Source organism: Oncorhynchus nerka, linkage group LG2, assembly GCF_034236695.1.
Source record: "Oncorhynchus nerka isolate Pitt River linkage group LG2, Oner_Uvic_2.0, whole genome shotgun sequence".
In the NCBI taxonomy this organism is placed as follows: Eukaryota; Metazoa; Chordata; class Actinopteri; order Salmoniformes; family Salmonidae; genus Oncorhynchus; species Oncorhynchus nerka.
In genome coordinates this window covers 10352577-10380116 of record NC_088397.1, presented here as the reverse complement: position 1 = coordinate 10380116, position 27540 = coordinate 10352577, and the positions used below count along the sequence as shown (strand labels likewise).

The 27540-nt window shown below is 50.6% G+C and overlaps 1 protein-coding gene across 3 annotated transcripts in view; it reads left to right on the top strand.

Moving 5' to 3' along the window:
- The window catches only part of nbeal1 (neurobeachin-like 1), a 79399-nt gene extending 51876 nt beyond the window's left edge, over window positions 1-27523 (top strand). For 2 of the 3 annotated variants that reach the window (XM_065023096.1, XM_065023095.1), the window contains 30 exons: window positions 408-496; window positions 1647-2231; window positions 3476-3651; window positions 10376-10535; window positions 10761-10889; window positions 11198-11377; window positions 12349-12477; window positions 12668-12817; window positions 13037-13194; window positions 14640-14764; window positions 15096-15222; window positions 15372-15520; window positions 16042-16175; window positions 16567-16668; window positions 16915-17010; window positions 17117-17241; window positions 17493-17633; window positions 18018-18148; window positions 18477-18586; window positions 18815-18932; window positions 19262-19359; window positions 19722-19838; window positions 19962-20161; window positions 20471-20643; window positions 20744-20838; window positions 21074-21190; window positions 21637-21798; window positions 22272-22420; window positions 23017-23152; window positions 24397-27523. In XM_065023096.1, the coding sequence (XP_064879168.1) occupies window positions 408-496; window positions 1647-2231; window positions 3476-3651; window positions 10376-10535; window positions 10761-10889; window positions 11198-11377; window positions 12349-12477; window positions 12668-12817; window positions 13037-13194; window positions 14640-14764; window positions 15096-15222; window positions 15372-15520; window positions 16042-16175; window positions 16567-16668; window positions 16915-17010; window positions 17117-17241; window positions 17493-17633; window positions 18018-18148; window positions 18477-18586; window positions 18815-18932; window positions 19262-19359; window positions 19722-19838; window positions 19962-20161; window positions 20471-20643; window positions 20744-20838; window positions 21074-21190; window positions 21637-21798; window positions 22272-22420; window positions 23017-23152; window positions 24397-24501 (4466 nt within the window). In that variant the 3' untranslated portion in view covers window positions 24502-27523. Of the gene's footprint in view, window positions 1-407; window positions 497-1646; window positions 2232-3475; window positions 3652-10375; window positions 10536-10760; window positions 10890-11197; window positions 11378-12348; window positions 12478-12667; window positions 12818-13036; window positions 13195-14639; window positions 14765-15095; window positions 15223-15371; window positions 15521-16041; window positions 16176-16566; window positions 16669-16914; window positions 17011-17116; window positions 17242-17492; window positions 17634-18017; window positions 18149-18476; window positions 18587-18814; window positions 18933-19261; window positions 19360-19721; window positions 19839-19961; window positions 20162-20470; window positions 20644-20743; window positions 20839-21073; window positions 21191-21636; window positions 21799-22271; window positions 22421-23016 lie in introns of all 3 variants that reach the window. The other variant, XM_065023090.1, reaches the window with a different exon arrangement.
- Window positions 27524-27540: the final 17 nt, after the last annotated feature.

Genomic DNA, 27540 nt, shown 5'->3' with positions numbered 1-27540 from the left:
GGAGGGAGTGCAGACTGCAGAGAATGGCTTCCTCTCTATAAATAAATGACTGAATGAATGGCTGGAGAGAGTCAGGGCGGTTCTGCAGTGAGGTTTGTATGGGCGAAGGGCAGGAGAAGGAAATCAATGTTTCTCCAGTGTACTTCAGGTTATTGTTTTACCCATTCAGCTATATGGACAGATCAATCAGGGTTATGTTCAGCTGGGAGAAAACGTTTTCAAACAGTGAGGTACTTCCTGAACACACTTTTCTGCCTTCCGTTGCGAAATGTTTTTATACGGTGCGCCCTACTGAACATGACCCAGTATTATGGTGTGGCCCAACAGGTAATAAGAGATTCAGTCAATGTGTACTCTACTAAATTATATGGCTATGGCTTATCATGCTGACCTTTGACCCCCCTTAGATCATGTGGTGAGCTACAAGGACCTTATGGCCCTGGTCCAGCTGACTCACCGGGCCGGGCCCAGCGTACGCCTGCTCGTGTGCAATAGGGTGAGGGAACAGAGCACACACACTAAGTTATTAAAACGACACATGCAGGTATAAGCCTGTTCTCAGGGTAGAAACGGACATCTTCCTACATACCAGATGTTGATATCCATAATAATTAAATCACTACATCAACCATAAATGGAAATGGATGATATTACTTTGAAATCTTTGAAATGAAGGTATTATAAAAGGGATTATAAACTTGTGCTAAAATATCTGGTTTTGATCTTCCTAAAACTCTCTTCTGTCCCTCTATCCCCCCCCCCTCTAGCCTCCCCTCTATCCTTCCTCCTCCCCCCTCTAGCCCCCACCCTCTATCCTTCCTCCTCCCCTCCCTCAATCCTTTCTCTCCCCTTCCCTCCATCCTTCCTTCCTCCCTCTCTCTCCCCTTCCCCCATCTCCATCCTTCCTCCCTCTCTCTCCCCTTCCCCCATCTCTTCCTTCCTCCCTCTCTCTCCCCTTCCCCCATCTCTATCCTTCCTCCCTCTCTCTCCCCTTCCCCCCATCTCTATCCTTCCTCCCTCTCTCTCCCCTTCCCCCATCTCTATCCTTCCTCCCTCTCTCTCCCCTTCCCTCTATCCTTCCTCCCTCTCTCTCCCCTTCCCTCTATCCTTCCTCCCTCTCTCTCCCCTTCCCTCTATCCTTCCTCCCTCTCTCTCCCCTTCCCTCTATCCTTCCTCCCTCTCTCTCCCCTTCCCTCTATCCTTCCTCCCTCTCTCTCCCCTTCCCCCCTCTATCCTTCCTCCCTCTCTCTCCCCTTCCCCCATCTCTATCCTTCCTCCCTCTCTCTCCCCTTCCCCCATCTCTATCCTTCCTCCCTCTCTCTCCCCTTCCCCCATCTCTATCCTTCCTCCCTCTCTCTCCCCTTCCCCCATCTCTATCCTTCCTCCCTCTCTCTCCCCTTCCCCCATCTCTATCCTTCCTCCCTCTCTCTCCCCTTCCCCCATCTCTATCCTTCCTCCCTCTCTCTCCCCTTCCCCCATCTCTATCCTTCCTCCCTCTCTCTCCCCTTCCCTCTATCCTTCCTCCCTCTCTCTCCCCTTCCCCCATCTCTATCCTTCCTCCCTCTCTCTCCCCTTCCCCCGCCTCTCTATTGAATGAACGATAATGAATAGTTGGGTAGTAATACTAGTGCTCTCTCTCCCTCTAGCTGTACCAGCTCCTCCAGTCCCAGCAGGACGCGGCCCGGGAGATCTCCAGACAGCTGTGCTGGCAGGAGACTCTGATGAGGCTGTTCCTGCGCTCCCCCTGCGAGGGCGGCCCGGGGCGGGGCGACGCTGCCAGCACCTGCAGCCTGGACCTCAACCTCAGCCGGGGCAGCGGCAGCCGCCTAGAACTGCCCCTGGAGAGGAGGGGCCGAGCAGGCAGCGCCGGGAGACTGGTGGATGAAGACCGCCTCAGCATGAGCTCCAGAAGATCAGTGGATAGTCTTGAAAACGGGGATGTGCTTTCGCTTCTGGACACGCCCGTTAGTCAGATTGGGGAGGGCCTGTTGCTCAAGCCCTGGGCGTCTGGGGGAGGGAAAGCAGGGGGGTTGAGTTTGGACCTGTCCCACATGAGTGCCTACGAGGGCGGGGAGAGCGGCAACCAGACGCCGGGGAGCATGGTCAGCACGCCATCTCCACTGGAGGCGTCAGCCAAGGCCTTCCCAGATGCCTCGGCAGCGTCCCTCACCGAGGACAGCTTCCTGTTCAGTGACAACGTGTCATTGGGGGAGTCGTTCAGCTGCGCTGAGGTGAGACACCTGTCTATAGTGGTTTCCTCTCCTCTTCATTGTAGCTAGCCAGTCACAGTGGCTGTATATCAATAGATAAAAGTGGTTTCCTCTAGGTGGTTTCCTGAAGGCCCTAGGAAGTCTGAGTAGTCACAGTGGCTGTATATCAATTGTATAAATTGTCTTCCTTTCCTTCAGCTGCTCAAATTTGATATTTGAAAGCTAATTCCTGGTAGGGATCCAGATTACCCTATTGGGGGCTTGTGTATCCACCCTATTGGGGGCTTGTATATCCACCCTATTGGGGGCTTGTGTATCCACCCTATTGGGGGCTTGTGTATCCACCCTATTGGGGGCTTGTGTATCCACCCTATTGGGGGCTTGTGTATCCACCCTATTGGGGGCTTGTGTATCCACCCTATTGGGGGCTTGTGTATCCTCCCTATTGGGGGCTTGTGTATCCTCCCTATTGGGGGCTTGTGTATCCACCCTATTGGGGGCTTGTGTATCCACCCTATTGGGGGCTTGTGTATCCACCCTATTGGGGCCTTGTGTATCCACCCTATTGGGGGCTTGTGTATCCACCCTATTGGGGGCTTGTGTATCCACCCTATTGGGGGCTTGTGTATCTTCCCTATTGGGGGCTTGTGTATTTACCCTATTGGGGGGCTTGTGTATTTACCCTATTGGGGGGCTTGTGTATCTACCCTATTGGGGGGCTTGTGTATCTACCCTATTGGGGGGCTTGTGTATCTACCCTATTGGGGGGCTTGTGTATCTACCCTATTGGGGGGCTTGTGTATCCACCCTATTGGGGGGCTTGTGTATCTTCCCTATTGGTTTCCACTGTGGTGCCAGAGTGTTCCTATGTCCCTCAGGTCCTCTGATCCCCCACAGACTAATAAAGCTATAAAATGTCACTGCCTCACTAGGGAGCCACCTCTCCCTCTCATCTATAGATGGGGACAATCTCAATTTGCGTTTCCTTGACTCCTCGCGTTCTCTCTCCTCGTCTCCTTCTCAAAACCCATTGGATGAGAAAGTCAGATGTCCTTATGTTTTGATTGGGTTTTCAGAATGGGGTGGGGAGAGAGGACACGAGGAGTCAAGGTAATGCTGTTGAGATTCTCCCATGGGTCTGACGTCAGTAGGGCCAGACATGGGGGGGTCAAACCACACCATGGAGGCTGGGAGTGGGAGGGAACCCCCTCTGTGTTTGTCTATCTGGACCTGGATGTGACTCTCACCTCTCTGTCTCCCCCTAGCGGACGGAGGAGGAGCTGTCTCGCATGCTGCTGGAGATCGTGCTGTGCGTAATGTGGCGAGGCGTGGAGGGCTCGGACGATGCCGCCTGGCTGGAGCGGGGGCAGGTGTTCTCTGCCCTCACCAAGCTGGGCACTACCAACGAGCTGCTGCTGCCTGTGGACCACATCAAGCTCAGGTGGACACACTGGCATTTCTTACGTTTGATTTATTTAATTCTCAGTTGACAAGACTGAAAATATGCAGAATGCACAGTTCCATGTAGACAACAAACACGAGAAATTACGTTCAATTAAAAAGGTTCAGTCTCACAAAGATATTAGTTTAAAAAGACCCATTTTGTTACAAAAAATTATTGAGGAGGAGTAGGAACCAGCCTGCAGGGTGACTTGACGACTGTAGTGAGGAGTAGGAACCAGCCTGCAGGGTGACTTGACGACTGTAGTGAGGAGTAGGAACCAGCCTGCAGGGTGACGTGACGACTGTAGTGAGGAGTAGGAACCAGCCTGCAGGGTGACTTGACGACTGTAGTGAGGAGTAGGAACCAGCCTGCAGGGTGACTTGACGACTGTAGTGAGGAGTAGGAACCAGCCTGCAGGGTGACTTGACGACTGTAGTGAGGAGTAGGAACCAGCCTGCAGGGTGACTTGACGACTGTAGTGAGGAGTAGGAACCAGCCTGCAGGGTGACTTGACGACTGTAGTGAGGAGTAGGAACCAGCCTGCAGGGTGACGTGAGGAGTAGGAACCAGCCTGCAGGGTGACGTGAGGAGTAGGAACCAGCCTGCAGGGTGACGTGAGGAGTAGGAACCAGCCTGCAGGGTGACGTGAGGAGTAGGAACCAGCCTGCAGGGTGACGTGAGGAGTAGGAACCAGCCTGCAGGGTGACGTGACGACTGTAGTGAGGAGTAGGAACCAGCCTGCAGGGTGACGTGACGACTGTAGTGAGGAGTAGGAACCAGCCTGCAGGGTGACGTGAGGAGTAGGAACCAGTCTGCAGGGTGACGTGACGACTAGTGAGGAGTAGGAACCAGTCTGCAGGGTGACGTGACGACTGTAGTGAGGAGTAGGAACCAGCCTGCAGGGTGACTTGACGACTGTAGTGAGGAGTAGGAACCAGCCTGCAGGGTGACGTGACGACTGTAGTGAGGAGTAGGAACCAGCCTGCAGGGTGACTTGACGACTGTAGTGAGGAGTAGGAACCAGCCTGCAGGGTGACTTGACGACTGTAGTGAGGAGTAGGAACCAGCCTGCAGGGTGACTTGACGACTGTAGTGAGGAGTAGGAACCAGCCTGCAGGGTGACGTGACGACTGTAGTGAGGAGTAGGAACCAGCCTGCAGGGTGACGTGAGGAGTAGGAACCAGCCTGCAGGGTGACGTGACGACTGTAGTGAGGAGTAGGAACCAGCCTGCAGGGTGACGTGACGACTGTAGTGAGGAGTAGGAACCAGCCTGCAGGGTGACGTGACGACTGTAGTGAGGAGTAGGAACCAGCCTGCAGGGTGACGTGAGGAGTAGGAACCAGCCTGCAGGGTGACGTGAGGAGTAGGAACCAGCCTGCAGGGTGACGTGAGGAGTAGGAACCAGTCTGCAGGGTGACGTGAGGAGTAGGAACCAGCCTGCAGGGTGACGTGAGGAGTAGGAACCAGCCTGCAGGGTGACGTGAGGAGTAGGAACCAGTCTGCAGGGTGACGTGAGGAGTAGGAACCAGCCTGCAGGGTGACTTGAGGAGTAGGAACCAGTCTGCAGGGTGACGTGAGGAGTAGGAACCAGCCTGCAGGGTGACGTGAGGAGTAGGAACCAGTCTGCAGGGTGACGTGACGACTGTAGTGAGGAATAGGAACCAGCCTGCAGGGTGACGTGAGGAGTAGGAACCAGGCTGCAGGGTGACGTGAGGAGTAGGAACCAGGCTGCAGGGTGACGTGAGGAGTAGGAACCAGCCTGCAGGGTGACGTGAGGAGTAGGAACCAGCCTGCAGGGTGACGTGAGGAGTAGGAACCAGCCTGCAGGGTGACGTGAGGAGTAGGAACCAGCCTGCAGGGTGACGTGACGACTGTAGTGAGGAGTAGGAACCAGCCTGCAGGGTGACGTGACGACTGTAGTGAGGAGTAGGAACCAGCCTGCAGGGTGACGTGACGACTGTAGTGAGGAGTAGGAACCAGCCTGCAGGGTGACGTGAGGAGTAGGAACCAGCCTGCAGGATGACGTGAGGAGTAGGAACCTGTCTGCAGGGTGACGTGAGGAGTAGGAACCAGCCTGCAGGGTGACGTGAGGAGTAGGAACCAGTCTGCAGGGTGACGTGAGGAGTAGGAACCAGTCTGCAGGGTGACGTGAGGAGTAGGAACCAGCCTGCAGGGTGACTTGAGGAGTAGGAACCAGCCTGCAGGGTGACTTGAGGAGTAGGAACCAGTCTGCAGGGTGACGTGAGGAGTAGGAACCAGCCTGCAGGGTGACGTGACGACTGTAGTGAGGAGTAGGAACCAGCCTGCAGGGTGACGTGACGACTGTAGTGAGGAGTAGGAACCAGCCTGCAGGGTGACTTGACGACTGTAGTGAGGAGTAGGAACCAGCCTGCAGGGTGACGTGACGACTGTAGTGAGGAGTAGGAACCAGCCTGCAGGGTGACTTGACGACTGTAGTGAGGAGTAGGAACCAGCCTGCAGGGTGACTTGACGACTGTAGTGAGGAGTAGGAACCAGCCTGCAGGGTGACTTGACGACTGTAGTGAGGAGTAGGAACCAGCCTGCAGGGTGACGTGACGACTGTAGTGAGGAGTAGGAACCAGCCTGCAGGGTGACGTGAGGAGTAGGAACCAGCCTGCAGGGTGACTTGACGACTGTAGTGAGGAGTAGGAACCAGCCTGCAGGGTGACGTGACGACTGTAGTGAGGAGTAGGAACCAGCCTGCAGGGTGACTTGACGACTGTAGTGAGGAGTAGGAACCAGCCTGCAGGGTGACTTGACGACTGTAGTGAGGAGTAGGAACCAGCCTGCAGGGTGACGTGAGGAGTAGGAACCAGCCTGCAGGGTGACGTGAGGAGTAGGAACCAGCCTGCAGGGTGACGTGAGGAGTAGGAACCAGCCTGCAGCGTGACGTGACGACTGTAGTGAGGAGTAGGAACCAGCCTGCAGGGTGACGTGACGACTGTAGTGAGGAGTAGGAACCAGCCTGCAGGGTGACGTGAGGAGTAGGAACCAGTCTGCAGGGTGACGTGACGACTAGTGAGGAGTAGGAACCAGTCTGCAGGGTGACGTGACGACTGTAGTGAGGAGTAGGAACCAGCCTGCAGGGTGACTTGACGACTGTAGTGAGGAGTAGGAACCAGCCTGCAGGGTGACATGACGACTGTAGTGAGGAGTAGGAACCAGCCTGCAGGGTGACGTGAGGAGTAGGAACCAGCCTGCAGGGTGACGTGAGGAGTAGGAACCAGCCTGCAGGGTGACGTGAGGAGTAGGAACCAGCCTGCAGGGTGACGTGACGACTGTAGTGAGGAGTAGGAACCAGTCTGCAGGGTGACGTGAGGAGTAGGAACCAGCCTGCAGGGTGACGTGAGGAGTAGGAACCAGCCTGCAGGGTGACGTGAGGAGTAGGAACCAGCCTGCAGGGTGACGTGAGGAGTAGGAACCAGCCTGCAGGGTGACGTGAGGAGTAGGAACCAGCCTGCAGGGTGACGTGAGGAGTAGGAACCAGCCTGCAGGGTGACGTGAGGAGTAGGAACCAGCCTGCAGGGTGGTGACGACTGTAGTGAGGAGTAGGAACCAGCCTGCAGGGTGGTGACGACTGTAGTGAGGAGTAGGAACCAGCCTGCAGGGTGACGTGACGACTGTAGTGAGGAGTAGGAACCAGCCTGCAGGGTGACGTGACGACTGTAGTGAGGAGTAGGAACCAGCCTGCAGGGTGACGTGGCGACTGTAGTGAGGAGTAGGAACCAGCCTGCAGGGTGACGTGACGACTGTAGTGAGGAGTAGGAACCAGCCTGCAGGGGTGACGTGACGACTGTAGTGAGGAGTAGGAACCAGCCTGCAGGGTGACGTGACGACTGTAGTGAGGAGTAGGAACCAGCCTGCAGGGTGACGTGACGACTGTAGTGAGGAGTAGGAACCAGCCTGCAGGGTGACGTGACGACTGTAGTGAGGAGTAGGAACCAGCCTGCAGGGTGACGTGACGACTGTAGTGAGGAGTAGGAACCAGCCTGCAGGGTGACGTAGGAACCAGTCTGCAGGGTGAGTGAGGAGTAGGAACCAGCCTGCAGGGTGACGTGAGGAGTAGGAACCAGTCTGCAGGGTGACGTGAGGAGTAGGAACCAGCCTGCAGGGTGACTTGAGGAGTAGGAACCAGTCTGCAGGGTGAGCCTGCGTGAGGAGTAGGAACCAGCCTGCAGGGTGACGTGAGGAGTAGGAACCAGTCTGCAGGGTGACGTGACGACTGAACCAGTGAGGACGTAGGAACCAGCCTGCAGGGTGACGTGAGGAGTAGGAACCAGGCTGCAGGGTGACGTGAGGAGTAGGAACCAGCCTGCAGGGTGACGTGAGGAGTAGGAACCAGCCTGCAGGGTGACGTGAGGAGTAGGAACCAGCCTGCAGGGTGACGTGAGGAGTGAACCAGCCTGCAGGGTGACGTGAGGAGTAGGAACCAGCCTGCAGGGTGACGTGAGGAGTAGGAACCAGCCTGCAGGGTGACGACTGTAGTGAGGAGTAGGAACCAGCCTGCAGGGTGACGTGACGACTGTAGTGAGGAGTAGGAACCAGCCTGCAGGGTGACGTGACGACTGTAGTGAGGAGTAGGAACCAGCCTGCAGGGTGAAGTAGGAACCAGCCTGCAGGGTGACGTGACGACTGTAGTGAGGTGTAGGAACCAGCCTGCAGGGTGACGTGAGGAGTAGGAACCAGCCTGCAGGGTGACGTGAGGAGTAGGAACCAGCCTGCAGGGTGACGTGAGACTGAGTAGGAACCAGCCTGCAGGGTGACGTGACGACTGTAGTGAGGAGTAGGAACCAGCCTGCAGGGTGACTTGACGACTGTAGTGAGGAGTAGGAACCAGCCTGCAGGGTGACTTGACGACTGTAGTGAGGAGTAGGAACCAGCCTGCAGGGTGACGAGTAGGAACCAGCCTGAGTGAGGAGTAGGAACCAGCCTGCAGGGTGACGTGAGGAGTAGGAACCAGCCTGCAGGGTGACGTGAGGAGTAGGAACCAGCCTGCAGGGTGACGTGAGGAGTAGGAACCAGCCTGCAGGGTGAGGAGGAGTAGGAACCAGCCTGCAGGGTAGGAACCAGCCTGCAGGGTGACGTGAGGAGTAGGAACCAGCCTGCAGGGTGACGTGAGGAGTAGGAACCAGCCTGCAGGGTGACGTGAGGAGTAGGAACCAGCCTGCAGGGGACGTGACGACTGTAGTGAGGAGTAGGAACCAGCCTGCAGGGTGACGTGACTGTAGTGAGGAGTAGGAACCAGCCTGCAGGGTGACGTGACGACTGTAGTGAGGAGTAGGAACCAGCCTGCAGGGTGACGTGACGACTGTAGTGAGGAGTAGGAACCAGCCTGCAGGGTGACGTGAGGAGTAGGAACCAGCCTGCAGGGTGACGTGAGGAGTAGGAACCAGTCTGCAGGGTGACGTGAGGAGTAGGAACCAGCCTGCAGGGTGTGACGTGAGGAGTAGGAACCAGCCTGCAGGGTGACGTGAGTGAGGAGTAGGAACCAGTCTGCAGGGTGACTTGAGGAGTAGGAACCAGTCTGCAGGGTGACGTGAGGAGTAGGAACCAGCCTGCAGGGTGCGTGAGGGTAGGAACCAGTCTGCAGGGTGACGTGAGGAGTAGGAATGACTGTAGTGAGGAGTAGGAACCAGCCCAGGGTGCGTGAGGGTAGGAACCAGGCTGCAGGGTGACGTGAGGAGTAGGAACCACTGCAGGGTGACGTGAGGAGTAGGAACCAGCCTGCAGGGTGACGTGAGGAGTAGGAACCAGCCTGCAGGGTGACGTGAGGAGTAGGAACCAGCCTGCAGGGTGACGTTAGGAACCAGCCTGCGACTGTAGTGAGGAGTAGGAACCAGCCTGCAGGGTGACGTGACGACTGTAGTGAGGAGTAGGAACCAGCCTGCAGGGTGGTGACTGTAGTGAGGAGTAGGAACCAGCCTGCAGGGTGACTTGACGAACCACTGCAGGGTGAGGAGTAGGAACCAGTCTGCAGGGTGACGTGAGTGAGTAGGAACCAGTCTGCAGGGTGACTTGACGACTGTAGTGAGGAGTAGGAACCAGCCTGCAGGGTGACGTGAGGAGTAGGAACCAGCCTGCAGGGTGACGTGAGGACTGTAGTGAGGAGTAGGAACCAGCCTGCAGGGTGACGTGAGGAGTAGGAACCGGCCTGCAGGGTGACGTGACGACTGTAGTGAGGTGTAGGAACCAGTCTGCAGGGTGACGTGAGGAGTAGGAACCAGCCTGCAGGGTGACGTGAGGAGTAGGAACCAGGCTGCAGGGTGACGTGAGGAGTAGGAACCAGCCTGCAGGGTGACGTGAGGAGTAGGAACCAGCCTGCAGGGTGACGTGAGGAGTAGGAACCAGCCTGCAGGGTGACGTGAGGACTGTAGTGAGGAGTAGGAACCAGCCTGCAGGGTGACGTGAGGAGTAGGAACCGGCCTGCAGGGTGACGTGACGACTGTAGTGAGGTGTAGGAACCAGTCTGCAGGGTGACGTGAGGAGTAGGAACCAGCCTGCAGGGTGACGTGAGGACTGTAGTTGTGGCTGTTCAATGTGTTTAGTGTTCAGTCACATCAGTCTTGAAGCGGGGGTCTGGTTCTCTGGTGTTTATTCACATTTTGTGTGTCTCGCTCTCTTAATTTCCTCCACTCCTCTGTTATCCTTCTTTCCTCTCTTTCTATCCCCATCTCCCACCCCTCCCTCCCTCTCACCCAGTCTGATGGAGAGGATGCTGGAGTGGGCTGTGACTGACAACCGGGAGGCCACGGCGGCCATGTTGCCCCAGCACACCGAGAACGCTGTGCGGCTGCTCCACGTTGTGCAGGACTTCCTGCAGGCTGAGGGCCTGGTCAACCCCACCCTGTGGACAGAGAAGGTATTGTTATTAGGAGTAGCGACATCTTTGCCAGTATGTGTGAATGTCATACCATTGTAAAGTGATAGTTCAGTGATTTGACATATGAAGACATTTGTTACATTGAAAGCAGTCTATGGCCAAAGAGTGACTGCAATCCACAATTAGGCTTTGTTAAATAATTATAAACCAATTGAGTAACACAAGCCATGTTAGAGGTGATTTTATTCAATGTTTTTTTTCTAGGTCCTGGAGGAGACAGTGACTCTGATGGACAGTCTCATGGTGTGGTACTCGTCAGGGGCCCAGTGGCTGCAGCTGTCTCAGGTGGGCCTGAGGCTTCTGCTGGGCTTCATGGCCCAGGAAGACCCCCAGGTGAGAAGCTGCCCAGTGTCACATACATATACGCACTCTTACATTTACATTTGAGTAATTTAGCAGATGCTCTTTTCCAGTGGAACTTAGTTAGTGGGTTCAACTGTACACTTCATACCTCTACTTTCAGTCTACCAGTGGTACTCAAATCTTTTCAGCTTAGTCTCCCTTGAGGGCGACCCGCCTCACACTAAGTCTCATAGAAGGCACTACCAGGTGTCACATCTTATTCAGAATGCTTGTCTTTATATGAATGTTTTATCACCTCCAGATAAGCCGTGTATGTAAGTGATCTCCTCTCCTGACAGGTTTGTGCCTTGGCCACAGCCAAGCTGAACGGCATCCTGCAGACCAAGAGCGTGGAGACTCAGGACGAGGCTTGTTACCTGCTGGGCAAGGTGGAGGGCATCCTGAGGCGCTCTGTAGGGGGGCAGACAGAGGAGACCTACATGTGCCTGGTGCCCCTGCTCCGCACGCTGCTCTCCAAGGTACACACTCACGCGCAGGCACACTCACACATCCACACGCAGGCACACTCACACATCCACGCGCAGGCACACTCACACATCCACGCGCAGGCACACTCACACATCCACGCGCAGGCACACTCACACATCCACGCGCAGGCGCGCACACTCACACATCCACGCGCAGGCACACTCACACATCCACACGCAGGCACACTCACACATCCACGAGCAGGCACACTCACACATCCACGCGCAGGCACACTCACACACATCCACGCGCAGGCACACTCACACACATCCACGCGCAGGCACACTCACACATCCACGCGCAGGCACACACACTCACACATCCACGCGCAGGCACACACACACACACATCCACGCGCAGGCGCACACACACACATCCACGCGCAGGCGCACACACACACATCCACGCGCAGGCGCACACACACACATCCACGCGCAGGCACACACACACACACACACACACACACACACACACACACTCAAGCTCAGACACACACACACACACACACTCAAGCTCAGACACACACACACACACACACTCAAGCTCAGACACACACACACACACACACTCAAGCTCAGACACACACACACACACACTCAAGCTCAGACACAGACACGAAAAGACATGCATGATGAACAGTCACAATGAAGTAGAATCCGTATCAAACATTCCAAGGAGACTTGCTGACTTTTTTCTTAAATAACGGCAAAACCTTGGCACATAGACAAAACATTTGTCACACCAAGTGTCGGTTTCTAGGACAGAGATAAAACATAGTTCTGGACTAAAGAGAGATTTCAATGGATTATCTTTTGAATATGCTTTGTAGTCCAGGATTACTAGCCACCGTTATCTAAATCGAATGAACAAAAACAAAATGCTTTTGGTCTGTAGTATGTCAATACCTCACAACACTTTGTATTATTTTCTAATCTCTTGTAATATCTTGTTGTGTCTGCAGGTGAACAAGCTGCTGTACATGGAGCTGCACCTCCCCCAGCTGCCTGACACCAACGGCAGCCCCTCCTTCTTCGAGGACTTCCAGCTCTACTGCAACTCCCCCGAGTGGAGGGTCTACCTCGACAAATACGTGAGGAGCTGGTTCAATGCCTCACTAAATCATTGCTAAGTCATTCAACTCTTGAAGAGAAGCAAGAAACCTGTTGAGAAATTTGAAGATCAACCTTAAAGATGAGAAAATCTCTCAATCTCCGGTGCTGAGGGAGCGAGCCTGAGATGAACAAAATAAGTGGTTGAATTGGTTCTCTCTCTGTTCTCAGATCATCCCCTACATGAAGCAGTATGAGATCGAGACGTTTAGCCAGGGTCACGAGACCATGGCTCTGTTCTGGAAGGAGTGCTATGAAAGCTTCATGGTCAACCTGCACAAGAGAGAGAGGGAGAGGGGAGAGAGCAAGATACGCTTCCAGGTCATACACACACACACACAGACACACAGACAGACACACACCACACACACACAGACACACAGATCCGAGTAAGGTCCACTTTCTATTGAGCTGTCCATAATACTGCTGTAACATGGAAATGAAATGTCAGACCACAGTAACACAGAGCATATTGCCTTGTGGGGTGTTCTCCACACCAGAACACACTGACTCCCTGTTCTTCGCCCCATCGTCCCTCAGGAGCAGTTTGTGGAGCCCTTCTCTCGGCGCGGCCGGCAGGAGAACCTGCGATACAACAGCATGCTGAAACAGCTTCACAGCCAGCACAGCACCGTCCTCAGGCAGTGGAGAGGAGCACGACGCAGCCTGGTGTGTGAGAGAGGCCCCTGGGCAGACAGGTAACGGCCACACACACACGATATGTAGATATTTATTATGATATATACAGTATTATATATGATTATAGACTTCATTGGTAATTACTTCAGCACCACGGAAAACACATGATCAGCCAAAGAACTGTTGTCCACTGTCCTCCAGTCAATCAATCAATGTAGTTTATCACAAAGTGCTTCACAGACACCCCTCCTAAACCCCCAAAGAACTGTTGTCCACTGTCCTCCAGTCAATCAATCAATGTAGTTTATCACAAAGTGCTTTACAGACACCCCTCCTAAAACCCCAAAGAACTGTTGTCCACTGTCCTCCAGTCAATCAATCAATGTAGTTTATCACAAAGTGCTTCACAGACACCCCTCCTAAACCCCCAAAGAACTGTTGTCCACTGTCCTCCAGTCAATCAATCAATGTAGTTTATCACAAAGTGCTTCACAGACACCCCTCCTAAACCCCCAAAGAACTGTTGTCCACTGTCCTCCAGTCAATCAATCAATGTAGTTTATCACAAAGTGCTTCACAGACACCCCTCCTAAACCCCCAAAGAACTGTTGTCCACTGTCCTCCAGTCAATCAATCAATGTAGTTTATCACAAAGTGCTTCACAGACACCCCTCCTAAACCCCCAAAGAACTGTTGTCCACTGTCCTCCAGTCAATCAATCAATGTAGTTTATCACAAAGTGCTTTACAGACACCCCTCCTAAACCCCCAAAGAACTGTTGTCCACTGTCCTCCAGTCAATCAATCAATGTAGTTTATCACAGTGCTTTATAGACACCCCTCCTAAACCCCCAAAGAACTGTTGTCCACTGTCCTCCAGTCAATCAATCAATGTAGTTTATCACAAAGTGCTTTACAGACACCCCTCCTAAAACCCCCAAAGAACTGTTGTCCACTGTCCTCCAGTCAATCAATCAATGTAGTTTATCACAAAGTGCTTTATAGACACCCCTCCTAAACCCCCAAAGAACTGTTGTCCACTGTCCTCCAGTCAATCAATCAATGTAGTTTATCACAAAGTGCTTTACAGACACCCCTCCTAAACCCCCAAAGAACTGTTGTCCACTGTCCTCCAGTCAATCAATCAATGTAGTTTATCACAAAGTGCTTCACAGACACCCCTCCTAAACCCCCAAAGAACTGTTGTCCACTGTCCTCCAGTCAATCAATCAATGTAGTTTATCACAAAGTGCTTTACAGACACCCCTCCTAAACCCCCAAAGAACTGTTGTCCACTGTCCTCCAGTCAATCAATCAATGTAGTTTATCACAAAGTGCTTTATAGACACCCCTCCTAAAACCCACAAAGAGCCATCAATGCAGTGGCAGAAGCACAGTGGCTAGGAAAAACTCCCTAGAAGAGTTTCTGGGTGTCTCTCTTGCGTTCAGTTTGTTCTTCAGTTCATGCAACTTGGTTGACGTTCTCCTGTCTGTTGTTTTCTCAGGCAGCAGATTGAGATGCACTGGCGAGTGTCCAGCGCGGAGAACTACTCCCGCATGAGACTCAAACTGGTGCCCAACTACAACTATGAGGACCACCGGCAGGCCAGCGCTCTCAGGGACAACCTGGGTAAGAGAGGCAGCTTCACTGGTTCCCTTGACAAGGCATCGCTGAAGTCTGAATAAACCATAATGTTAGCTGCAGACACGGACCCTTCTCTTCCTGTTTCTCTTCCTCTTCATCTTCTTTGTCTTCTGCCTCTTGTTCCTGTTTCTCTTCCTCTTCATCTTCTTTGTCTTCTGCCTCTTGTTCCTGTTTATCTTCCTCTTCATCTTATTTGTCCTCTGCCTCTTGTTCCTCTTCCTTCTCCTCTAACAACTCCTCATCCTCTTCCACCTTCCTGCTCCTCTAACTCTTCTTTCGTCTCTCGTTCCTCCTCTTCCTCTCCCTTGTCCTCCAGGTGTCCAGCAGCAGAAGGTGACATCTGAGTCCTTACTGCTGGAGGCGGTCAAGCAGGTGAAGGTCAGCGACCTGGAGGATGACATTCTGGAGCTGCCTGAAGACGACCCCGCAGCGACCAACAACACGTCAGTACACTCTCAACGTTGTCTACTATTGTTGTGTGTTGTGTCTGTCGTGGACTGTTGGGTGGCTTTGACTACAAACGTGAATGGACTTGGTCACCTATCTGTCTGTTTCTACCTCTCTCTCTCGCTGTCTCGCGCTCTCTTTCCAGGGGGGACGTGGAGGAGGCAGGCCAGAAGGAGAAGCTGGTTCTGTGGGAGGACTGTGAGCTGGTCACCCAGGTGGATGTCAGCCCTGGACGTCTGGAGCTCACCACCCAGCACATCTACTTCTATGACAGCAGCACAGAGAAGGAGGAGGGTGAGGAGAGAGGGAGGAAGATAGGAGGGTCGTAGGAAGGGTTCTCCTGAAAGAGGAGGGAGGGGAGGAAGAAGGGATGAAATAGTGGGTTTAGAGGAAGAGTTGCTGTTAGTAAGAAGGAGAGAGGAAGGAAGGCTGAAGGAGGGTGAGCGAGTGGAGCAGGAGTTGATAAACCAGAGGTTGTGGATGGGTTATGACTAGACATGTACAATACATATATACTACACTGTTAAAGACTCATTGTGTTGTCTTAGACATGGAGGTGTAGCTGTCATGACTAGACATGTACAATACATATATACTACACTGTTAAAGACTCTCATTGTGTTGTCTTAGACATAGAGGTGCAGCTGCTCCCACATGCAATACACATCATATAATGTAATGACGTAGGGTTAGGATTCGGGCCTGGAGTTTTGCCATGGTCAAGTCCCTAGTTAGGTCAAACTCCTGGCCTTATGTATTATACATAACCAACCCCCTGTCTGTCCCCCTGTCTGTCCCCCTGTCTGTCCTTCCAGGTGTGGGTCAGGACTTTAAGTGGCCTCTATCTCAGATCCGGGAGATCCACCTGCGAAGGTACAACCTCCGCCGCTCGGCCCTGGAGATCTTCCTCATAGACCAGACCAACTACTTCCTCAACTTTAAGAAAGAGGTCAGTTCTGGGATCTGCTTTTTACGTGGATTGAGAACGGTGTACCCCCATCCATTTCACTACTTGGTCTATTCCAGAGCTAGCACATCACCTGATTCAACTCATCAAGGGCTAGTCCTGGAATAGATCAAGTAAGTAGATGGGGGGGTGTTTGAGGAGGGGTTTGGGAAACACTTATGTAGAAGGAATGACTACATAGGCCTGGAGTACTGGGGTGTGTTGAGTACAGTAAAACGTTAAGAACAAATAGAACCTGTACTACTCCCTATTCTACATGACAGGCCATCATATCTGTTCTACATAATATATTTTGATCTGAGCATTCTGAAAGATTTCACACTTTTGAACAGACCCCCTCATGTTGGAATGGTCTGTGTGGTTTGATTGACAGGTGCGGAACAAGGTGTACAGTAGGATGCTGCTGCTGCGCTCCCTCAGCCTGTACGGCACACGCTCACCACAGGAGCTGCTCAAGGCCTCCGGACTCACACAGGTCAGGGGTCAAACGTTGACATGGGAGATCAAGGTCGTGTTCAGTAGGGAGGAAGTGGTTTGAAACGGAGGTGATACTCCCTGAACTGGTCTAATAAGAACAGATGTATTATTTTTTGCAAATCATTTTGTTACATTGTGCCCTACTGAGCATGACCCATGTTAAGTAGTCAGTATGGTCTCAGGTATTGTGTTGACAGGTTGTGTTAAACCTCCTCTCGCTCGCTCGCTCTCGTGTCTTTGCTAGAAATGGGTGAACCGAGAGATGACCAACTTTGACTACTTGATCCAGCTGAACACCATCGCGGGCCGAACCTACAACGACCTGTCTCAGTACCCAGTGGTACGTTCTGTTAACACGGACCCTATGGGGGAAGATGTGGAATATACCATCTTGGTGCTCTTTTAAGGGGTGTTCATGGTTTAGTTAATTGTGTGTGTGTATCCAGTTCCCCTGGATCCTGTCGGACTACACGTCAGAGGAGCTGGACCTGACAGACCCAGGGGTGTTCCGGGACCTGTCCAAGCCCGTGGCCGTACTCAACGAGCGGAACGCCAAGGCTGTACGGGAGAAGTACGTTCTCTCAACCTCTCTCACTGAGCCGCTGAGGCGTCTACATACCGGCATTACGTGACACGTTCCAGGGTGGCAGTGTATTCATTCTCTTCACTACATAAGTGTCCTCGTCCATAGAATTAGACTTACTGCAATACAACACTTTATTCCCGTTGAGGAAATGTCTCTTTGAGGGCAAATAACTGGATTCTGTTGTAGTAAATATAGTAAGTAATTCTAATGTTAAGTTCACGTCTCCCTGTCTGTAGGTATGAGAGTTTTGAGGACCCCACGGGGACCATCGACCGGTTCCACTACGGTACCCACTACTCCAACGCAGCAGGAGTCATGCACTATCTCATCCGCGTGGAACCCTTCACGTCCCTACACATCGCGCTACAGAGTGGACGGTAAAGCAATGGGTTTTGGTGAGGGGGAATCAGACTAGAAAACTCAGGCCAGAAGTTAACAGCATTAAAGTCCATGGAGTTATCAGTGCTCGGGTTGTACCAGTCAAATTGCTGTGGTCTGAGCAGCTTTGTGCGTTCTAGTCATTCTAGTTCTGTGATTATACGTGTGTTCCAACTGACAATCAAATGTATCTATGCTCTTGTCTGGAGATGTGCTATTGTACTGATGTCAGTAAGGCCAGAAGTCTTTCTCTCACCGAGCTACAGCCTTACTAGATCCACAGTTTGTCTTGGTCAGGTCACATGGTCAGCAAAACCATCCGGTCTCTAGTACTATGGCATACATTAAGGCCATTGGCTGTTGGTCTTCCTCCCTCGGTCCAGGTTTGACTGTGCGGACCGTCAGTTCCACTCAATCCCAGCTTTGTGGCAGACCCTCACGGACAACCCCAACGACGTCAAGGAGCTCATCCCAGAGTTCTTCTACTTCCCGGAGTTCCTGGAGAATCAGAACGGTGAGATGAGCTCCGTGTCTGTAGAGAATCACAGACACGCTGGCTATGTTGATTGACTGTCCGTACTGACACGCCTCCTGTGGTGGTGTTCACACAGTCAATCAGAGAACATCTGGACTCGACTGGACCGGTTCAGATTGTGGAACACTGGAACTTGTTCAAATCAGACAAAATCTATAACTGACCCAAATTACACCCTGAATTGTAAAAACGGATCATCTCAGTTTAACATTTATTTAGTCTGTTTTCTTTTTATCTGGTCACACTGCCACTCTGATGGAATCCACTCCCCTGTCCTTTGTTCATCCTCCTCTCTCGCTCCCTCTAGCCTTTGATCTGGGGCGCCTGCAGATCTCCAAGGAGAGGGTGAATGATGTCATCCTGCCTAAATGGGCCAAGTCTCCAGAGGACTTCATTTATAAGCACAGGAAAGCCCTGGTGAGCCTCCTTTTCTCATGGACGGTCACCATTACCATAATGCTTTATCCCAAGGGGGGAGAAAAACCTCTAACACAATTGGATCACACACATTCTATTACCATGATGTGCAGGAGAAATGCATTCCACAGAGAGTAGTATTTAGTGATTTATTGCTGTGGGGGTTATATATATGTGTGTGTCTTGGCCTTTGTGTGTGTGTGTGTGTGTGTGTGTGTTGTGTAACAGGAGTCTGAGTACGTATCGGCCCACCTGCAAGACTGGATCGATCTGATCTTCGGTTACAAACAGCGAGGCCCCGCGGCCGTGGAGGCCCTCAATGTCTTCTACTACTGCACCTACGAAGGTACGGACGCTAACACTAAACCCAAAGACTCCCACTCATACAATAGCCCTGATGCTAAAGAAACGCGGCACCTGTGGAGGTACATTTACATTTTGGTCATTCAGCAGATGCTCTTATCCAGATGCATCTTACAGGTACGGATGCTAACACTAAACCCATAGACTCTCATTGATACAATAGCACTGATGCTAAAGAAACGCTGCACCTACAAAGGTGCGGATGCTAACACTAAAACCCATAGACTGATACAATAGCACTCATGCTAAAGAAACGCTAGATTGCTATATTATAGCACTTTACTGAAGCGTTTGTCTCTGGTTTTGCCGTAGGGGCGGTGGACCTGGATGCAATCACTGATGAGAAGGAGCGTAAAGCCGTAGAGGGGATGATCAGTAACTTTGGACAGACACCCTGCCAGCTGCTCAAGGTACTGGAGAAACACAAGGCTTGACCTGACCAGGAGAAACCTCCCAGGCCTTCCTCGTGATATGAGCCCATTGAGACTGAGGGATGACCCGGTCAATTAGGAATCATTGGGAATGAGACTTTAACAGATGATTTAAAACAGTGATTCTCATCTCTGGTCTTTGAGGACCTTCAACAGTACTCATCGTTGTAGCACCAGACAAACACCTTTATTAAACTAGTCAACAGCTTGGTGATTAGTTTAGCCAGGGCTAAAACAGAAATGGGTGCTGGTGGGGTTACTCAGGGATATTTAGCTGAGAATCACTGGTTTAGAACAGGTGTTTTAGATGGGCTATAGTGATGTATTGTCTGTGTGTATAGGAGCCACACCCAGTACGTCTTTCTCTGGAGGAGGTGGAGAAGAGGAAAGGTCGACTAGACGCCTCGCCACTCAGCATCTTCGAGCACCTTGCCGAACTCAAGTCCTTCTTTGTCGAGGTTAGTATTGAAAACACACACACCAAAGCATATGATCATGACCCTCTTTGTTGGTTATTGTAAAGTACTTTATGAAAACCGTTTTATTGAAAAACAACTTCATAAATAAATGTTGATTTGTAGGGGATCAATGACAACGTGCCTCTGGTGAAAGCCGTGGTCCCCAAGAACCAGTCCCACTCCTTCATCACCCAGGGCAGCCCAGACACTATGGTGACCCTGAGTCAGAACTGTCTGATGGGAACCCACGGCTGGCTGCCTTATGACAAGAATATCTCCAACTACTTTACCTTCATCAAGGACCCCACCGTGGCCAACCCCAAGTCAGTCCCTCCCCAACACCGCCCCCTTTTCTACTGTGGGGCGTCGTAGTCTGACTGGGGGGCCGGGAGCCCTGTTTGAGTTCTTACCTCCATTCCTTGAAGTAATCACTCATCTGAGAATGTTTGGTTTGTCAGTATGATGGAAACTCTGCCGTGGCGTATCCAGATCTGTGATTATCTCCAGGATGGGAGACGGGAAGAATGCACTTTAAATGTTTTGGAACAGACCCTTGGAGGGCACTTGATGTCATTACTTGGTCATAAAGTTGTTCTGTGAGGTATGTATCTGAGGTCTCCTCCTCTCTCTAGGACCCAGCGGGTCCTGGGCGGGCCCTTCTCTCCGGGCGTGGAGGTGACGGCAGGTCTGTTTGTGGTGTCACATGACGGGAAGCTCCTGTTCAGCGGTGGCCACTGGGACAACAGCCTGAGGGTCACCTCCCTGGTCAAGGGAAAGACTGTGGGACATCACATCAGACATATGGGTATGGATGGATCTCACACACACATACATGCACTCAGACACACACACACTGTCTGTACATACAGTATAGTAATTATTTAGTGTCTTCTCTCTCACCGCAGACATAGTCACGTGCCTGTCGACAGACTACTGTGGGATCCACTTGATCTCTGGATCCAGGGACAACACCTGTATGGTGTGGCAGGTGCTGCAGCAGGTGAGATCATGAAGCCTGAGGGTTTATTGGAATACACAACGCTGACTAGAAAGCATTTGTACTGCATTGTTACTGTGGAAACGTTTGATGTTAGTACATTAAAAAAAACTTTAAAAAGTGAAACTGTTTGACACATATCTGCTTTCGGTTGCAAACTGTTTCACTACTGTATGCCCTACTGAACACTACCCAGGTGTATGAGCGTGTGACTGAATGTGTTGTGTGTGTCCTACAGGGAGGTTGTCCGGTGGGGCTGTGTCCCAAGCCGGTACAGGTGCTGTATGGACACACTGACGAGGTGCTGAGCGTCAGCATCAGCACAGAGCTGGATATGGCCGTCTCTGGATCACGGGTAAGAGGTTGGTGGGGTTGGTGGGATGAAGGGGTTGGAAGGGTTGGTGGGATGAAGGGGTTGGTGGGGTTGGAGGGGTTGGTGGGGTTGGAGGGGTTGGTGGAATGAAGGGGTTGGTGGAATGAAGGGGGTTGGTGGAATGAAGGGGGTTGGTGGAATGAAGGGGGTTGGTGGAATGAAGGGGGTTGGTGGAATGAAGGGGGTTGGTGGAATGAAGGGGGGTTGGTGGAATGCGGGAGGATGGAGGAATGCGGGAGGATGGAGGAATGCGGGAGGATGGAGGATGAAGGGTTTGTAGGAATGCAGGAGGATGAAGGGTTTGTAGGAATGCAGGAGGATGAAGGGTTTGTAGGAATGCAGGAGGATGAAGGGGTTGGAGGGTTGGATGAAGTTTGAAGGGTTGGTTGATAGATGGATCTTGCTGATGTTTTGTTTCTGTGTACCAGGACGGGACGGTGATCATCCACACGGTGCGTCGGGGCCAGTACATGCGGTGTCTGCGGCCGCCCTGTGAGAGCTCCCTGCCGGTCTCCATCCTGCACCTGGCTATCTCTTATGAGGGGTGTGTGGTGGTTCACACCTGTGTAGAGGGCAAGGCCACGCTCAAGGTACACTAACACATGTTCTTAATATGTAGTTGAAAATGTCGTGATCGTCTTCTTTAAAATCTTAATGTGTTTTGGTGCAGGAGTCTGACCAGGCAGCTACGGCGTTTGTGTGCGGGTGTGTGCGTGTGTGTGTGTGTGTGTGTGTGTGCGTTTAGACAGCCCAATGCAGATCTTTTATTCACGACCAATTAGATCAGCTCAGAGAAAGATCTGATGTGATTGGTCATTGAACCAATTAGTGGAAAGAATATCAGAATTGGACTGAATGAAGCCATAGTGACTTAGTTGGTGAGCGACTTAGTTGGTGAGCTATAGAGGGTGAGTGAGTTATTTGCTTAGTGAGTGACTGACTGACTTAGTTGGTACAGTACGTCATACATAACTCACCACTAGTAAAACGCTAGTTGACCACTAGATGGTACATTATGATTGGGTCCTGGTGAACGATTGTCTCTCATCCTGTCCCTGTTTAGGATAAGAACGGCCTGCACCTGTACTCTGTCAATGGGAAGCACCTGTGTACGGAGGGCCTGAAGGAGCAGGTGACAGACATGTGTGTGTCCGGGGAGTACCTGGTTATCGGCAGCGAGCAGGGCTTCCTCTCCATACGGGACCTGTACAGGTGACCTTGTTTCCTGTGTGTTTGTCTGTCTGTGTGCGTGACTGCACGCATGCATCTACAGGGTTTTTGCTGTATCAAAAAGGGTCTTAGGTGGTAAGGGTGGCAATGGGCCCCGCTGAACGGCTGATTTAAAAAAAAATATATATATTTTTAAGCCCATTTCCTGCATTTTTACAAATGTTTCCATTGAGCTGATAGGAAAATACTGCAGTATTAAAGCTCATTTCCTGCAATTCTATGCATTTTACCATGTTTTACCATGTCTAATACTGTGTTCTTTTACTCAAACATAACAATATTAATACTTCTAAATTCATTGTTTTTGGAATTTTCAATTTTCCTGACTGTAGTCTTTATTTTGGTGATTTGTTAGTTCTCAAAGATTTTCACCATTTATCTTTTCTACATACTTTATATCTGGCTTTAGTCGTTTACACTGAAAACGTTTTCACCCCCAAAACAAAATCATATATGCATACATAGAGTTTATTATTATTATTATTAATATATATATATCAGGGATTTTTCTATCTGTCTAACCGAACCCTTTACTCTGTCTCTCTCCCCTCCCCTCCTCTCCTCTCTCCTCCGGGCAGCCTGTCCCTGTGCGCCACCCCCATGGCAATGCGCGTGCCCGTACGCTGCGTGTCTGTCACCAAGGAGCAGAGCCACGTGCTGGTGGGCCTGCAGGACGGCAAGCTGATCATTGTGGGCGTGGGCAAGCCGGCCGAGGTAAAGAGCTCATTCAGAAACTACATCGCCCAGAGCCTGGAGGGCTCACCCCTCATGGCAATGCCACTGCTCGCCCCGCTGAGGGTGCGCTCGCCCGCCCGCAGGCTGAGCCTCCGGGACAAGTTAATGTTTAACCCCCAGGGCCCTGACCCCTGACCACCTGAGCAGAACATCCCCCTCAATTCAATAAAAAAAAAAATATTTACCTCAGAGGGAACTTCATAAACTCACCCTAGAAACTACCATCGCATACCATTCTCTCTCTGTTTTAGTGCTAATAATTTGTCCTAAATGACCTGTCCTTCCTTAGCCACATACACCTCGGTTGTGTTCATTAGGCACCAAACGGAAGAAAACTGACAAACAGCGGAGGAGCTACCTGGACTTTATTCCCCCCCGTCTTCTGTTGTAAGACTTCAAATCATTTTCTGTTGCGTGCCCTAATGAACATGACCCTGTTTCTGGGGCGAAGCAGGACCCTGGCCCATTCTTGCCCTGCAAGGATTGGTGACCACACACACACAGTAACACTTGAGACATTCCATAAACCCCTCTGAATGAATACAACACAGCCTCTCCTGGAATATTACTGTGAAATGAAAACATGGGCTTCCGTTTACCTCATTCCAACCGAGGAATGACTTCTTTTTGGGCCTTGGGATGGTGTTGTCCAATATTGTTTACCGGAAGTGTCATTATTATTGACTGATTTAATATGTATTTGTGACATGCTGTGAATTGCCTTGGATGAACACCTCTGCAAATTCAAGCCATATAAACTATATTAGTAATAAGCTACGCTATAATAAGATGCACTAGGCTGTAATTTATTCCCACCTGCTCCTCAAGTGAAAATGGTTTAACCCTTATTGTCTTCCTGCTCTTCAAGTGAAAATGGTTTAACCCTGATTTCTTCCTCCCTACTGGTAGACATGAAAGTAAGGTTAACTCTGGGGCTGTAATGATGGGATAGGGAGGGACACAGGGAATCACCTTCGAATCAATTGATAATTTGATCCCCTCCCAACTTCTCTCACCTTTCTTTTATACAAATGGACCTGCCTCAAAGTGAACCAAGCTTTGGTTTTGAACTGGCACTACGTCATTCCAACATTTCTGAACTAACCGATCACTCATAAATCATATCCTGCTTTTTGTTTGTTTCTTTTGACTTCACACTTTCCTCCTCCTCCTCATCTCTCTCCTCTTCCTCACTTCCTCCTCCTTTCCTCCACTCTTCTCAGATGCGTTCAGGCCAGATCACTCGTAAGCTGTGGGGCTCCAGCAAGCGCCTGACCCAGATCTCCTCTGGAGAGACAGAGTACCAACCAGCCTGCAACCAGAACTGACCCCCACAACCACCCTTTCCACCCCCCACCCCTCTCCACTACCACCACACCCCCTCACCCTGCTGCCTGTCTGATTGGCCTGCCAGCCCTGCCAATCATCACAGTCTACCCAATCAGATTTGAACCACCCCTCGTTTTGATTGACTGATGACTGTTTTGGGGGAATCTTACTCTCCTTTTTTGTTCCTCCCTCTGTCTTGGGAAGGACAGACTGACCCACGAGTGGAAGACGTGGGGGGGGTGTGTGTGTGTTTTAAATGTGTGTAAAGGTTAGGCGGATGAGTAGGGCAGGTCAGGACGGACCAACCGGCGCCGGCGTCGAGTTTCTGATCCAACTGTAGGTGCATACATCCCCTCACCCCCCTCCCCTTCAATGACACACATGGCCATTACTCTTCATCTTCCTCCATCATCACTAGCACGGTCAGGCCAGTGGCTCCCACTACTACAGAGACCCTCTATGCAGACACACACTACAGCAATCTGAGCTGACCTCTGACCCCTCCACCTCAGGCCCAAGGAATGAAGGGGATCCCCAATGTAGAAATGTAATTACTCCAATGGGAACACTTAACCTGGTTGACGGTCCACCCATCACATAACACTGACTTCAATGGGAATTATATTTGATACTTCTCCGAGCCCTGAACCCGAGACCACTGAGCAGTGTGTGTGTGTGAATGTACGCTCTTTGTGTTTCTGTGTGTTGTCTCTCGCTGGTTGTTTTCTCCCGTGGGCTTTTGTTGACTTGGTTTTGCCTTCCAGTCTGACTAGGCTGTGACCGATGCCTCAGGGCTCCTATGCAGCAGTAAGGGGCTATGTTCAGTCACAATACAATGTTTTTGTTTAGTTTTTTTGTGTTTGATGTTACTGATGATTGGAGTTTTTTTTTACAGATGCGTGCATGTGTATAAGGTCTGTGGTTAGGTTGTGTTTTGCGTGGCATTTCCGGCCCACTCCTCATTTAGTATAGAGGACGGGGCCCTAAGGTATCCAACACTCGTACTAAGCCTGACACACACACTTGTTTGCTAATGTACACTTGCATAGACTCCTCCCTATTGGAGAAGCCTGTGACTGCGTTCCATGTCATCTCTATTGCAATCTCAGTAGATTTCTATATGACATTTAATGTGGTTTCTGAGACTCTGAACACTTCTCCAGGCGTTGTGAAATCTGATAATCGGCAATAAAGACCACCTGGAACGCACCCAAAGTCCGCTAGTTTGACACTACAGAAGAAGAGAGAAGCCTAGTGTTGTAGAATCACTAGCTACCCCATACCGTGCCCAAAGGACTCGCTCCCCTCAAACACTACACTCTTACACACACTGCAAGCTTCTCACACTTGTGTTAGACCGCATGCTTCGGAGGGACGAACCATACTGAACCTGGCTTAGTGTGCAATGTTTAGCTCTAGATCCATCTTAGAATGTTTTTATGTTACTTGAATCAATGTTTATTTATGAATGAAAAATGAGCTTTTTTCCCCGTAGGCTATTTAAATTCACACTACATAATTTGTATGTTTTTAAGTGGTGCTTCAGTTGTTCAACAAAGATTTATGCTGCGAAAAGACGGTGGATCGATCCACCTTTCAGAATGGGAGGGGAGACTTTCTAAGGGCTTTTGAGATGTCAGTGTTACAGCAATACAGTTCCTTCCTCTGCTCCACTGACTGTGCAATGGTACATTCCAGCCTCTTGTCAAGGCTGAACTAAAAAAAAAATCTCCAGTCTTCCTGGTTTTTCTGCCCGGGACGATGCGATTGGGAGATTAAATTTATTCTGCCAAGGGACATCTCAAACGGCTGTCATCTTCCAACAGTCAGAATCACCTCAGTGTTCCTCCTCCTTCCATAATTGTCTCTTAGTTGGGAGCCATGTCAGCTAGTTAAGGTCCTCTGGAGTTCCATAAATGCAGTAACGTCACTAAACGTGTCTGTGAACCAGGCCTAACGTGGCTTTTTGAGATTTCATGTGTGTTTTTATGTCAATGTTTGAGATTCTGAATGATTTCACCCCCCATTGAATCCTTATGGTTGTTATGCTCCTGTCAAATCAAAATGACAGCTTGGTCGGGGTAGGTCATCTGTTGCATAATGTGAGTGTGTATGTTCATGATGACAGTAGTTTCTTAAAATGCCAAATTCCTTATTTCCTTGTCATATCATTTGCCTTCTTGGTAACAATTCAGTGATTCTGGTTCTTATATCATGGACTTAGAATCATTCATTCTGATTCTATGGTGGTTATAGATTAGGGATCAGACTTCTATGTGCAGTGTGGTTGTTTTTGGTCTTCTCTTTTAAGTGTCTCCGCAATCTGTCCGGAGAATGCAATCACAGACCAACGTGTGCCCTTTTTTAACCAAGAGGCCGTTTCAATATGTTTATTTTTAATTGTTTATGCTGATGTGTCTCGATGGCATACTCCTTTAAACGGTTTCCATTCTCATCAGGATGTGTTACTCATTTTTTCCAAAGGACGTATTTAATAAATGTTTCTATTTTTGTCCATCTTAGTTTGTCAGGCAGACGACACCACTATCTTGTTTTAGGACTTTCTTCCGACCCCACCACTGAAACAGTGCCTTTTTATCCACGTTGCATCATACAGACAATTATCCGGTTAGTGTGTAGAATTCTTTGTTTTACCCCTCCCTCCATGATAACTCATGGATAGCAGCATTCCACAAACTTAACATCCAATAGGAACCAAGAATCTAGAACTGTAAACAAAGTTGACTAAAAATCTGGAATATATTGGTGTCTTACCTTAGCTGCTTGCTCTGTGACTGTCACCAAAATGGATGTGTGTGTGTGTATATCTGATTTATAAATACTGGTGTATAATGTACAGCATGATTTTTATTTTAGTGGATTTTAATTGTACTTTTTGCACTTTCCAGGTACTAAATTGTAAGTGATTGTTTTAAATGTTTCCCTGGTCCATTCTGTACAGACAAACTGCTTTGTATACACAAGTGGAAAGTAATCATTAAAGTCTTGTCAAACATGTCATTCATATGTATGGCTCA